Source organism: Lissotriton vulgaris, unplaced genomic scaffold (genome assembly GCF_964263255.1).
Source record: "Lissotriton vulgaris unplaced genomic scaffold, aLisVul1.2 SCAFFOLD_260, whole genome shotgun sequence".
NCBI lineage: Eukaryota > Metazoa > Chordata > Amphibia > Caudata > Salamandridae > Lissotriton > Lissotriton vulgaris.
The window spans coordinates 921,106-936,498 of NW_028246903.1; the positions used below are offsets into that span (position 1 = coordinate 921,106).

Sequence of the window (15,393 nt, forward strand, 5' to 3'; positions counted from 1 at the left end):
GGCATGACCACCAACTTCCTACAAAAACTGCACCACACAAGTTTATGTGCTTTCCATCACTGGTAACTTTGCTCACACTATGGTCCTGCCACAATATGTCCGTGCACTATTACTTGCAAAGGTTGGCAGGTACCACGCATAGTAGCCTACCCGGTAATGCTGGACACCTTATCTTTCCTTCCAATTCTCCAGTTTTGCCTGTTTCCATAGTCATTTTAGGGATTGCGGACCATGAATTCCTCTATCTTATTGATCCATGTATTCCTCCTATCTCAAACTTGCATGTGATATCGGACCTACTTCTCTCCAGGGTTGCCTTATCTTTTAGATAAATGTGTAGATTCGTGTGGTGGTCTGTTTGAGTTTTTTGTTGAAAACGAATAGTTGATTGGGGTAGCACTTTAGAACATGGAAGGGTGAAAGAAAACAAAATGAACCCACAATTTGTGACACTGTGTTAATTGTCATACTTTGTTTTGTTTCAGCACTTCTCTCTGCAACCGCTTTGAACTACATTTTATCTGGAATCGCTGTTGTGCTTTTCTACGTCTTCTACACAAAGCCTGAGGGATGCATTGAGAACAAGTTCTTCATCAGTTTTAATATGATCTTGTGCATAGCAGTGTCTATTGTCTCCATCTTACCAAAAATACAGGTACTGTGTTTATAAAAGTCTTTTTATTGTTTTCACATTTGTTTAATCTCTCTTCTCTCTCTCACACACATTTTGTCTCGCTCTCTTATCCAGAAGTAAGTGTGCACACACACTGCATTTCAGTCGATAAATTAACCCACAGAGCTAAGTTATTGAACTAAATAGCATAAAACTCAAGCAGTTATAGGCTACTACACTCATGTAAAATACTCTGGCTGCACATAAACCTTTCTACAACCTGTTCATCTACCGGACAGGGTCAGGCATGGCATTCTTTGCAAAAATAAATTGAGAAAAAAACTCCTCAAGTAGCACACCAAGCAAATTGAACAACCAAACTTCGAGAATGCTGACAGACATGACTTCAGGCAAGGAGTTTTGCAGAGCGAATGCAATATTAAAAGCTCTGATCCAGAGCAACTTGTAGGCGCTAACGTAAGAACATAATAATTGAACTCCAATATCTCTAACCAATATTAGTGAAATGTTTACAACACACTTAAGACATGAAACATAACCTTTAAACCAGGTGCGTCTGAGCAGTGGGGCACAGACAGGGCAGAGTCAACAGACGCCGGAATAGGTAAATAAAATAAATGAATATATAAAACAACTTACCTTGCGCTCACCGCATAGCCAAGTTGGGGATATGGCGAGAGCAAGGTAAGTGGTTTTATTTTTTGTATTTGACCTATTCCACTGGGTCCTCGTGTCTGGATTCTCCAGGTGCCAAACGGGTGCTTGGCTTTGATGAACGTTGACTACAAGCCGTCACCCCCCGCTAGGATCCATGGTGTAAGGTTATCCTACACTTGATATTCATTCTGCTTTCAGGAACCCTGACGGCACTACGGTAACCACAAGTTAAGTGTTTTTTTTCTGTTGCCACAGGTTAGGGTAAGCCTTAGCGTGCATATACCACCGTGGCACTTGGTCCTGACTAAAGCCTCGCTACAGGCATTAGGCGGCTGAAACATGTAGACCACACATTACTTTTTAACCTAGGATGTAACTGGTCAATCTACCCAGTTCTGAACATCCACCTCACTGTTTTTACTCTTGCCTTATTTCTCCACCAATAAAGAGTTTTTTTTCGATAAATAGAGGCAATCTTAATCCTTTGCACTATCAATTTCTCACCCCCACAGAATCATCAAACCCGCTCCGCTGTAATCAGGCATCGTAGCACACCAGGGAGACACTCGGCCTCTCTGGTGGGAACCCAATGATGAAGCATGTCACCAACCAGGTTGGTGAGTGAGCGTTCGTCTAGAAAGCAAAAGTGTTTCTTCTTATAAACAAGAGTGACTCCTCTTGCTAGCTCTTCATCTTTTGGCCTCATTCTTTTGTTGTTTATTTCTATTCTGTCATCTGTTGACTCTGAACGCCCCCCGCCCCACTCCCCCACGCTCTGACCTGAACCAGCCGTGCCTGCTCTGAACTCTTTGGTGGGAAAACAAATGACCTGCAACAATTAGCTTCGCTAAACAATTGTTTCGCCGCAGTGCGGGCGTTCCACGGAGTGGGCGGGGCTGTGTCGGCCGTTGGCCGTTCGCAGCACCAGTGAGGTAATGCTCGCGACGGCCAATGGCTGAATGGAGCACGGAAGGGGTTAATGACCCTTGTGAAAGTATAAAACTTCCCTCAAACTTCTCTGCTCCAGTTGGATTTGTGAATCTAAATGCCAGTTCACATGCCAATACAGAGAACTTCAGAAAATCCTCTCAGAATTCTGTAACCCAGAATGTTTTAGGACCTGAATCCCTCACAGTCAGTTCCTCTGCAATTTATTTGGAGACCACCTCTTCCTGAAAGCCCCTGGAACACTTCTGTAGAGCACCTCTTCCAACAGACTTCTCCTTCAGGTGGCTCCCTCCCCAAAATGTTCAGTTGTGCAGACAAAAATCTTGGACACTTTCAAACAACTCTCGCCCATTAATTTCAAAGTATTGCTCAAGGACAGTGACCTGCTTGCTCGCTTGCAGACACTTGTTCATTTCAGATGTTCTAAGACATTTTCTGGCCAAAACTGTGTCTGCCCCACCCAGAACTCCTGCTAATGAATCCCTAACCCCAGCCAGCTTTCTTAACAGCCTTCCCACTTGCCACATCATATTGATCATGAAGAAACAAAACCTCGATAGCCCATTGCTCTATAAACATTTGGTATAAAATAGCCTGTTCTCGCATCACCACACAGTTTTCAGAGGAATGAAGTATGCCTTGAACTAGTTTGTGGACCAGTTGAAAGCAATTAAGTCTCTACTCGTTTATTACTGTACCTGCCACCGATCTTCTATTGAGACGATGAAGAATGAAAGATCTTCAAATTCTTGAAAGCACTTTGTAAACAACCTCTGGTCGTCCGCAAGGTTTGATCATCTTTCTTAAGTGCGTTGGTGGTTCTTTTTCTATGATCCGACGGCCGTGCTCTGTATATCTCTGCTGGTAAAAGTAAGAAACATTCAGATTCACTTGGAATTCAGTAATTTGAGAACAGACGATCCATTTCCAAGAGCAACTCTAAATAATCGGCTGCCTGTTCCCATAAAGTAGGGTTTAACGCACATACAGAAATGGTAAGTGTACACAAATGTTTGACTGCATCTCACTCTTCTTCACTTCATGTCACGCAAGGGCACATTACAAGGGTACAGCATTACCAAAACTCCTCCCATATTATGAACTCGCACTTTACCATCCAACCTCAATAAACGAAGTAGGTTCTTGCTGGTCTATCCAGAAGGATTTTGTGGTCTTATAAGTGGTAAGAACCACTCTACAAATGCTACCACAATAAAATATTGAAATTTGTCAAAGAGAAAATGGGAATTAACCAGCAGCAATGAAAGATTTCTCCCAGGTGTAATCATTAATCTTGGTCATTGATGTTCTAAAACCGGTCCGGGTTTTGTATGCACAGCACTAACCTACAATGAATATAGATTACCATAAACAATGTGCCCTGAAAAACCTGCTCTCAGGATTGTGCTGTACAGTGGGGAATGAAAGCCATTACGATGAATTGTAAAGGACTATCAAAAGGAGACATACTGATCACGACAGTGATGCTATTCAATTATCAGTGTTCCCTGCTATCAGAAACAATCTTGTTAACTGGAGAAATTGATTTCCCAGAAATCTAGATGGGGAGAGATAATGCACTCGGTATTAAGTTAATGCTGCTTACTCATGTTTGAATATGTAGCAATGCATTTACTCATATTCAGGTCTTGTTTAGAGGATGACAGATTTACTAAGAAATTGTCAAATTAGTAACTAAATACCTTTGGAGGGGTATTGGATTTTACAAAAGAGTGAACAACAATCTTTTTAGCCTTTAAAACGTATACAGGAAAAAGACGGCTGCTGCAAATTCAAAAAACAGTTTTCTAGAGGAATGTGTGTGTGATGAACATGTTACTTCTGTTTTGCGGTTTTACTAAAGAATACTAATAACACTTGTAAATATTGAAATATTATGGCATAGTTGTATTGTTCCATTTATTACCTTCTTGCATTCCCTCTGTTTTCTTAGGAACACCAGCCTCGGTCTGGTCTTCTTCAGTCCTCCGTCATCACTCTATACACTATGTACCTCACCTGGTCTGCGATGTCCAATGAACCTGGTAAGAAGTATTCTTCGGCTACACGTATAACAAAATAATTTGAGATTTTCTTGTTATCTATCCATAGTCTCTTTATGTTACACAATGACCTAAGCTGCATAACGCATTCATTGATTTGGCGCCATAGAAACAGCCATTGGTTAGATCCCATCTGTTGCCAACTTAAATATATTCCAAAATAAGCACGGGTCATATACTTCAAGAGTCTATTGATTTGGTCTTGAGCCATCAGAAGCAAGAGAGAGGGATCCATTACATTATATTTTTTTCTGTAGCTTTTAGCCATTATATAAAAAAATGCTATGAAATATGGTAACTGGCTACGAAGTCTGAAAACATGTTGAAATAGTAAATTTTTCAACATCAGAAACTCAGTTAAAATTTTGGTGCAGAGGCCGCCTTTTCCCAAATTAACCTAGCCTGTGCCAGTATTTGTTTAGCTCTGGCAGGGTTAGTGGTTTCTTGTTTTTTCTTCTAGCAAAAAAACAATTGCTGTAATCACACATCAAGAAATTACAATTTGTACAAGTCATCAAACCTTTGCTCTCTCTTCGTTCAAGCCCTTTCTTCCAGATGATTAACTTTAGTGTGCAGCTCTTTTTTTTATTCTCATTTTGATGAGGCACTGGCCATCTGACTGGACGCCAAGAAGGCCTTTGTTGTTGAATGGGGCTATCTGTTTAGGACTATTGAGAAACCGGGACCTGGCACACAAACATATTTTCAAAAGTCAGGTGATTATATCAGAACTTATTGACCCTAGTGAACTTTGGGTAGGTTGCAACCTGTCCTTATTGGACAAGGGACCTGCCAGAGTTCCTTGCTTTCGCCTTGATTTTTCTCCTTGCATTGGAACCTCATCCCTAGCACACAGTGGTGTGATGAAATCTTTCCAGTATGCAGACAATGTCCTGCTAACTCTACCCAACCCTGAGGCATCTCTCACTTCTCTAATATCGAATGAATATGCAGTTTTCAGCTTTTTTTGATTTCAAAATTAACTGAGGCAAATCTGATGCCCTAATCCAGTCTAAGTAAACACCTGGTGAAGTGGACATTGAAGTTCCTGCAGTTTTTGGTTGGCAATATTGTAAATCATAACCATAATACCTTCTTTCTGAGGGCCCAGAATTTTAGCACACAATGGAAATACCGTATTCTACCTCTGTGAAGTAGCATCAGGGTTTTCAAAATTGTCATCGCACACAGATGTAACTATATATTCAGCATGCCACCCTTATTGATTCGTAGATCCAAATTGCTGGAGATTGACTCACCCATCAGATCTTTAATGTGGGATGGTACTTATCTGAGATTGATCCTTAGGAAATGCTATGCAAATACCACTATGGGTGGCGGAAAGCTGCTGATTTCCTTTCTTAATATTTGGCCCATAACCCTGCTTCCTAGGCCTGGTATCGCCCCTGTCCCTCTTCTAGCTAACCATAGGGCGTATGACACAGACTGCTGTCTACACCTCCTGTCCTACTCTGACATCCTTTAACAACACCACTATTAATGCCAGGCGTCAAACTGGAAACATGCTCACAAAAAAGATGGGAAATTACCCGTATGTACACACCATAGCACAAATATATGGCGTAATGTGGGTTTCCAACTCTGCAGTAAGCCAATCCCCTAGGCGCAGTGCAAAGCAAAGGATCTCCTATAGATCAATTGTTCACTCAGTGGACCCACAAATCCTTTGACTTCTGTAAGGTTGAATTCGCCTTAAACAAGTTGTTTTGTTTGCAAAATTGTCAATTGCTGCACTGACTGCGTAGAAATGCAAGCCACCAGATTACAGCACTATAAGACACCCCTGTCCAGAAATACCTCATAACCTGGGCATCCATCCGGGTGTGGTGTCTGATATATACTATGCGCTCATAGATCAATTTTTTTCAAACCGGACCTTACATGAAAATAGACAGTTCAAGCATTCCATGTTGAACACATATTCTCCTGATGACTGGTCTCTATTTACAGAAACCCGCAACAAGTACTTCAGGTTACAATTTCTGTTTTACAAGATCTTACATAAGTGGTATTGGTCCATCAGGAAGTTACATAAAGTGGGCCTGCTTCCCCCTCTCTTGGTGTTGTGGCTGGTCTAACTGTGACCTGATACATATACTGTGGCACTGGCCCACTACTGGCGCAACATCTGGATTTTAATCTTTTCAGCCTGTGACGGCTCCAGTACCTGAAACTGCTTACCTGAATCTCCAGCTTGATATAATTGACTTGCCACTCTTACCCCCAACCACAAGCGCAGATGAATAGCTATGTCGGGTCCAAACTCTGCAGTCTCTGTCACTGGCGGCAGCAGTCCAATCAGAGAAAAGCAAACAGACGACTGAACTGTCATATGTTGCACCATAATTACAGGTGATCTTTAAATCAAGTATCTGCTAGAAGTTTTAGACCTGATATGGAGTGATCGTTCTCCCCATCAATAATTTAACATACTGTGACTCTGAAAGGTCCTTTCTCTGGCCTCTCTCTGAGGCAATGGGAGGGGGCCAACTCCCTGCTAGTAATCCTAGTTCTCTTTGACTCTTTCCCTGTGAGATACACAATTTTATGAACCCCCTCCCCACACACAGCCACTCCCATGTGCTTAATGGCGGTTCCGTGTATGTTTTCAGATTGTATGGGTCTATGTCTTTTGTTTATTTTTACTCTATATAGTAACATGATGTTGGGTATTTACTGATGTCTCTCATAAACCCCTTACTCTTTTAGTGGCTGGCTTTGTGTTATCATTATAATGTATACTCTTACCCAAGATATTCTAGATTCTGTCTTTTCATATCATGTTATTTGAAAATGTTCAAGAAAGAATTGTAAAAAAAAGAAACACACACACAACACAGAACTTAAGAAATAAATGATATGGCGGCTGAATGAAGGTTAGAAAATACTTTGAACTAGATTGCAAAGATCATAGATAATGCCAAAATGTGGTAACATTCAAACACGATGCACAAAAAGTAAAAGTCACTGTAAGTGGAAACCGCTAACGAGCCTAGTTGTTATAGACGTTGAAGTGTGACTTGGAAGACAAAATAAAAGTTAAAGACAAGCATTGTGAAGTAGTTGGAGAGGATTGATTACGTATTTGGGCAAGCCCACATATAAAGATGAGTGATAATTAAATTCAATAGAGAAATCATTCTCTAAAGTAAGAAGTGTCAGGTTTAAATTACTGTTACAAATTGCAGTGCAGAGTCCAAAAGGAGAGTTAAATACAATGCCCAAGTGTTGCAAACAGAAGAAGAATAAGGAATATCAGTGGAAGAATAAGGAATATCAGTGGAGGAATAAGGGATTGTCAGTGGATCTGAATAGGAAGAGTGAGCAGGAAAGGAAAATATTGCTGTTTTATTGGGATCTAGTTTAAGGAAAGGTGAGGTAATCCATATTTTCATATCCTCTGTAACATTGAAATACTTTCCTGGATTGATCTAGAGAAGAAAGAAATGGAGAGCAGCATAACATGAGAATTAATGTGCAGAAACAGTGTAAAACAACAAATTAGTATATTTGGAGAAAAATGAAGGGAACCCTAGATTGAATGCTTTGGGATCACATATTGGACCAGTTGATGTACATCCAACAACTCTTTCCAAGAGATGGATAAGGAGCCCCCAGAAAGGTGGGACAAAAACCAGCTAAGAACAGGGTCCCTGTTGCACGAAGAAAAAAGAGAAGCCAGAAAATAAATTGTCCACTTTGTCAAAGGCAGTAGCAGGGTCTAAACAAATTGGAATATATGGTTGCTTGTTATCAGAATATATGATTGCTTGTTATGGTAAGAGATAAGGAGAAAATTTGAGCTAGAGATCTGAGCAGTTTCTTTGGAATAACCATGTTGAGCAAGCGATAGTGTGATTATAAAGGAAGGATACAATTTGTCGGGGAACAATATAATCTAACTTTAGAAAGAAATATGTTTGAAATTAGAATGATCATTTGGGTAAAAAGAATGTTTTTCAAAGGGGAAAAAAGGTTCTGACTTAACCCCTTCGCCACGGCACGAATTTCACCGCGGCCCCTTGGTGGGGGTGGGGGGTGGGGGGGCGGGTGGGTGGTGTTGAGCGCGGCGCTTCTGTTCCGTCACGTCCCTGCACGCTCATTAATTCGGGGAATTAGTGCCGCGTGGGTGGAGTGGCAGCCGCATGACGGAACCACAGGGTCATGAGCACACGCCGCCTGTGGCTCATGGCGGCGTGGTTCCGTCATGCGCACCCAAGGGGTTAAAAGAAGAAGGGAAGATTACAGAAGAAAGAGAGAGCCAGATCAGCTGGGATAACAAGTGTAAACAGCAGTTTTACCAGTATGAATTGTAGAGGATCTGAAGGTGAAACAGTGGGCTTGGCAACATGAAGAAGGTCCAAGACCAAGGGCGTCCGAAGCAGTAGAGGACATGATTAGCAGGGGTCATTGATCTGTCATGAAGATCTACATAAGCAGGTACTTGGTTTGAGCAGAAGTGAATAACGGCTGAATATTATAATTATTTAAGGTAACATAGATAGTGAAGTCATCTGCAAAATGTGTACAAGATTAGGTTTAGGAGCAGCAGAAGAGAGTAAATGATTAAGAGTCTGAAATAACTGTCAATTATGATGAGACTGATAATGAATAAGGTCTTGAAAATTGATTGCTTGTCAAGCTAAAAAGCGTACTTGCCATGGGCGGCAAAGAAACAAGATAAAAGCAGATTTACCCTTCCGCCATAAGTACTCACAGTAGACTGAGAAGAGCAGAGAGAAGATAGCTCTTTGGTGAACAATGTGTTGAGGAAATCTTTAAGCGGGTTTTCAAGCTTTTAGCATGGCAAAAGAGTCAAGTGAATTAGATAAGGAGTAGGAAAGCCATCTTTTCTATGTGGTTACCTTGTATTTTCCAGCTTTTGCTCGATTATATTTTATGCTACATTTAGAACTCCCCTAACCAGTAGTGTGTGTGCTACACCTTTAAACAGTTAAATTGGCATATTCCTAAATGGTATATTTAACTTAATTATAAGTCTCTAGTATGTGGTTCAAAATGTTCCTTATTGTACCATCCACTCAAGTGACAGTGTAAAACCTGGCTTCAGGCCTTCCATTGAAGCTTGACTGTGGAAGACGCACACTGCAAATTGACCTGCCAAAATAAACCCTTTTGACAGGTAAAAACCTCCCTTTTAAATATTATTATGGCAACCATATGTAGACCTTTTAGCCCACTAGGCAGGGTGCATGGTATTTAAACATAGAGCTTGTAGAAATTTAATGTTAACATCCTTACAGTGACTAGCACCTAAAATCTCTTTTTCACTTACAGGCCTCCTAGCTGTCCTATGTAGAAAACCAGAATGCAGATTCCTAATACTGTATCTCAGGAATGGGGCTAGTTATGAAAATAATGAAACAACTCTTATTTTAAACCTGTTTTTATTGTATTTGGTACAAAAATGAGGCACTATGTGACAGTACATTTGATTGCATTACATCGGAGCTGGGTCCCTCCCATCTAGAACCACCACAATAACTGCAAATATTTCACTAATTATATGGAATATATTGTACATTAAAAAAGTAAATTATGCAACCAGACAAACTATAAGTGAGCAGCGGCAGAAAATCACCCCAAACACTCACATCACCAGAGGTGTGGTCAGTAGGGAAACAGATCCTTTGGGTGTGGCAAAAAGGACCGGAGGGTGGGGAAGGGATGGACACTGAAACTCCGGTGTGCGAGCAGTGACACTCAAGGATCACTAGTTTCACTAGTTAATAAAAATGTAAGTCCGATCTTTAATAAATATTAAGGAAAAGTAACCTATGTGAAGTTCCCCACAGCTAAATTTACAGTTGCTCTCCCACTTCTGTTAGAGTGTAATTATAATTTGGTTAGGTGTGAAAAAGTTCTGAAGTGCGAAAACAATTGGCTGACCTGAATGGGAAGCAATGAATCCCCTGAGCCTACCAAAATGTGCAGGTTTGGGGGCTGTAAGTATCCTTTTTGGCATTACTGTGTCAACTCCAGCTTGAATGGCGAATCCTGCTTGACCAGTCTGCTGGTTTTTGGGGTATAGCACTGGGGCTACACTTGAAAGGAAGGAAAATGGCTGCCAACATCTGGTTGCTGACCTACTTTGTCCCATCATGCGTCTGTTGCAGGGTTTTTACATATAACACTGGAAGTACACTTGAAAGAAAGGTAAACAGGATGTAAAAACAAATATTGTGTATCCACTGTCTGTTTTCTGGAAACCGTTGCTTTATTCTACCAGATTGTTTCTTGGTTCATTTTGGGTACATTGACTGTCACAACATGGATTTTATTGTTAGAAGTGGGAGGACACAAGAATAACAGAATACACTGCACATTACACCCCCACCTCTCAGAGCCCATGTTTAGTGTGGCTGAAGATGTTTGCTATCATGAAAATGCACAAAGTGGGAAAGGTTGACCGCAGCAACTTTTACCCCATTGGTTAGGGTAAACCTAGGAGTCAATCCCATGCACTAGCTTGTGCCAGACACACATTTCATGCCTTCAGGCACCCACTTCAGAAAACTACTGGACCTATTGAAGATCAGAAGAGGACTGACCCAGCAGTGTGGAACCCAGTGGCGGCTGGTGACATTTAAAAGTGGTAGGGCGACACACATCTATTGTACACTTCCATAGCCTGATAGTGTCTGCACATGGAGCGCTTTGCCAATGCGTGCTGATGTGCACGAAGTGTGCATAAGCAAGTCACGCACACTTGAGCGGTTGTACATAGAACAGACTTTATGCATCAAGAGCAATTACAACAAAGGACAATATTAAGTCAATTCCCAATGTTTCAATTAGTGATCAGCTTCGTGACGAGATCCAGTTTGCCTACATTCAATAGGAAATGCTGCTTTGTAGCTACACTTTCTGCTGACACATCACTCACTGCAAATCGTGCGCAATGACCGGCATCAAATTCAGAACTGTGAAAATGTGGCCATTCTCTATGAGAAACCCCACACGCTGCCGTTCGTAGCACAATCATCATATTTTACACACATTTCACTGTTCTAAGGGTCTGCGGCAGACACGCGTTCATTGCTAAGATGTCAGCGACGATTGATGTATGTTTGTTAACTGTGTAATCTATTTGGAGATTTAATTGGTCGTCATTCACTGAATAGCTCAGACGGATTATACCTTTCAAATTGCCGAAAAGCACTCTGCATTAACTCCACTCCTTGGCAGTGGTGCTTATTTTAATGACATCTGGTCACGTCTTTTAGCAGCCTCAGAATACAATTTTAAGAGCCTGCAGGGTCCATAAAGTAGCCCTGTCCTGTATTGTCTGTGCAGGGAGAATGTCGTTTTTTTAAATATATCATACTGCATGCACTCGCCTCCGCCGTTCCATAGCTATCTCTAATACTTAGTGTCAGTCGCAGCCGACATTACAGGCGGGTGGGTGGGGGGGGTGTAAATGGGGTTGTCATGGTGGAGGGGATGGAGGGGGGTAGGTGGGATAAATAACAAAAGTAAAACTTACCCCGAGACTGCAGACTCCCGTCTCCCGCCGTCGCTGCGTTTGAATTCCTGCAGGGCACTCACGTCATCAGGAAATCTGCAGGCAGCCTCCCTCCCCTCCACTGCGGCGTCTTTCATTGGTTCGGCCGGCTGCCCTACCTGCGTCATTTCTCTCTGTATGCTGCAGCATACAGCAGCATACAGAGAGAACAGGGAGAGTGGGAGGGGTTACTCGAGGGCAGGGGGGAGCGGCTTGCCCACTCTTGTTAATACTGTCTATGAGAGCAGCCTGGAGCTGCCCAAACACACAGTATTAACAACAGTGGGTAAGCCGCTCCCCCCCTGCCCTCGAGTAACCCCTCCCACTCGCTCAATCACGAACTTCTGCTTTCTCGCTGTGCGAGAAGGCGAAAACAAATGGTAGTTATTACGGTAATTACTATTTGTTTCTGCCTTATCGCACGGCGAGAAAGCAGGGGGGCGGCGCCCAAACGCCCCCATAGAGGAGCCGCCACTGGTGGAAACTGCTTTCCCTCTTATACACACAACAAAGGAGTGGGCGCCAAGGGTCATATGGCTGACTTCTAGTTAAAACTACAGGGACACAAGGACACAACAAGCTACATGTGGCCTAATCCTGCAGCTGCTCAGCTGACCAGTGACAACAAACCTGGAACCCAGCCTCCTGTTGTCCTCTCCCTGCCACTCTGAGTCTTTAGATTTCTCCTATAAGGTGCTGGGGAACTTTAGAAGTATACTCCTGTGGTGCATTGTGATTTAAAGGACCAAAGCCAGAGGGTAAAACCTTTGTCAACTTCAGGTAGGTTCTGTTCTACTGCGACAATTGACTTTATTCTTTTTTGTGCAATTCCTTTAAAAATCTATATCTCGGTTTCCTCTTACTAAATTCTGGCATCTGGACCAGAAATGGTCCCTGCTGTTTGGCCACTGCCTGACACCCTGTAAGTCTCTAAGTGCTTCCTCTCCTGAGGTATTTGGGGGCTTTAGAAATGTTCACCTGTGGGGGATTGGAATTTAAAAGACCAAAGTCAGGAGGGAAAATCTTTGACCGGGACGAACTTAGTTAGTGTATCGGACCCACGCTCCATCGTGGTCAGGGTCAAATTTTACCTAGGTCCTAGTCTCCTGCGACCACTGAGTATCATTAGCCCCAAGTGCGTCTTGGTGCTATTCCTATGTAAAACTTGAATGGGTTAAATCTCTGTTTTGATTTTTTTGTCATTTTGTTTTTCATTTTCGGCTTTTATGTTTTTGCATTTTGACTTTTTAATGTTTTGGTACTGCATAAATTCTTAGCTCTATATCATTAAATGAAACCTTTCTGCTACTGTAGCGTCCTCTGCAGCCTGGGTACCCACCAATGACTAAGCCACACACAGAGCTTAGTATTAAACGTCTTTAATTGTCTGCCTGTAACTGCGAACTCAACTTTTTATAGCAGTTATATTATTATATTTGAATTTGTAAAGCGCTCAGCTACCCGTAGGTTTCCCGGCGCTAAATCAGCAAAAAGAGAGGGAAGGACAGAGGGGAGGAAGCTTACATGTTGAATAGCCAATGTTTCACTTGTTTGCGAAATCTAAGATAGTTGGGTTCTTTTCGTGACTGAAGGGGGAGAGAGTTCCAAAGTGAAGGGGCTAGCCAGGCAAAGGATCGACCTCCCATTCTGGCTTTTCCGATTCTAGGCACTGAAAAAAGGTGTTGGTTGGATGAACGCAAAGTGCGGGGGGGACAGTGGTGATGGACCAAAGAAGTAAGATATGGTGGGGCCGAACCGTTGTTTATTTTGTGCATGATGCAGAGTGCTTTGAATTTCGAGCGATTTTCAATGCGAAGCCAGTGAAGTGTGCGGAGGGAGTTAGAGGTGGGGGCGGTATTGGGTAGTTTGCAGAGCAGTCATGCCGCCATATTCTGAACAGTTTGACATTTTCGGGTTACCTCTTTTCTGGCGCCCAGGAGAAGGATGTTACTGTAGTCCAGTCTAGAAGTAATTAGAGCCTGGACAACAGTTTTCTGGGTATCCACAGGCAGCATCCAGATGATCTTGCGCAGCCATTTGATGATTGTGATGCAGGTGGAAGAGGTTTTGATCACATGGCTTTTCATGGATAGCTGATCGTCAAAGATCACTCCTAAGTTGCGAGCTGATTTAGAGGGAGTGGGTGGAGTGCCCATTTGGGCGGGCCAGTGTTGGGGTCCCCCATAGAGTGGTATTATGTCCAAACAGAAGAAGTTCTGTTTTCCCCCCATTCAGTTGGAGTTTGTTGTCCAACATCCAGGCTGCGATACTGCTCAGTCCTGAACAGAGGGCGGATGAGGGGGCATGAGGGTCTGAGGAGAGGGAGTAGATGATCTGGGTGTCATCTGCGTAGGAGTAAATTGTGAGCCCAGCTTGCTCCGCAATGGACGCCAGAGGTCTGACGTATAAGTTGAAGAGCAAGGGGCTCAGGATGGAACCCTGTGGTACTCCATACGCAGATGTAAAGGTTTGGGAAGCAGATGAGGAAGAGAAAACTTGGAAGGTGCGGTTGGATAGGAAGCTAACAAGCCAGTTGAGAGCAGAGCCGGTAATGCCCGATGATCGGAGGGCATTAACAAGGATGGGATGGGAAACCGTGTCGAATGCGGCACTCAAATCCAGCAGGATGAGTGCCACGGTTTCCCCCCTGTTGACTCGGAAACTGATGTTTTCCGAGGCTCCCAGCAAGGTAGATTCCGTTGATAAACCGTCTCTAAAGCCTGACTGTGATGGATGTAAGATTCCTCTTAGCTCAACATGGGTGGAAAGTTGAGAGTTAATGTGTTTTTCTAAAATTTTAGAAAATACTGGGATAAGCGAGATGGGGCGAAAGTTAGCTAGAATGCTGGGATCAGCATTAGCCTTTTTTAGTAGAGGCATTATCATCGCATGTTTCCATGCGGAGGGTACCGTAGCTTCTCTTAGAGAGGAGTTTAAAAGCTCCATGATGAGTTCTAGGGAGGCGTTGTCCAGCTTTTTTAGAATTTGGGAAGGAATGGGGTCTAGTGGGGAACCGGATTTAATTTTACTGATGATATCAGAGAGGGCCTCGATGTTGAGTGGATCCCATGTGTCGATCAGCAGAGCAATCGGAGGACGGGTACCAGATGTAAGCCTAGAGTCACAGGAAGGCGTGGGTGGAGAGGAGGGGGTCGGCAAGGAGTGAATGGGGCTGTTGTCATCTGGTATCTCTTGCTCGAGGGATGAGGTAGGGGCCGATGAGTTGGGTAAAGTAGGAAGGTGGGATGAGATTCCAAAATTGGAGTAGATGGTGTCAATTTTGGCGATGAAGAATTCAGCTAATGAATTGCATTGAGATGTATTAAGACAGGGAGCTTTGGGCTGGCAAAGTGCTCCCGAGAGTTTTTGCACTACCTTGAAGAGTGTCTTTGGTCGATTTTTTGCTTCAAGGATAGTGTGGTTAACATGTTCAGCTTTGGCAGCTTTACATAGGGAGTGGTATTTTTTTAAAGCGACTTTATAGCTTTGTTTTGAACATGAGTCATATTTTATGCGCCATTTGCGCTCCAGATTTTTGCAAATGG

General features: G+C 42.8%; 1 protein-coding gene across 1 annotated transcript in view; it reads left to right on the forward strand.

The window, feature by feature from the left end:
- The window catches only part of LOC147665696 (serine incorporator 3-like), a 122,222-nt gene that overhangs the window by 74,130 nt on the left and 32,699 nt on the right, over positions 1 to 15,393 (forward strand). Inside the window, exons 6-7 of the mRNA XM_086949584.1 lie at positions 486 to 655; positions 4,194 to 4,284. Coding sequence (XP_086805710.1) covers positions 486 to 655; positions 4,194 to 4,284 — 261 coding nt within the window. The remainder of the gene's footprint in view (positions 1 to 485; positions 656 to 4,193; positions 4,285 to 15,393) is intronic.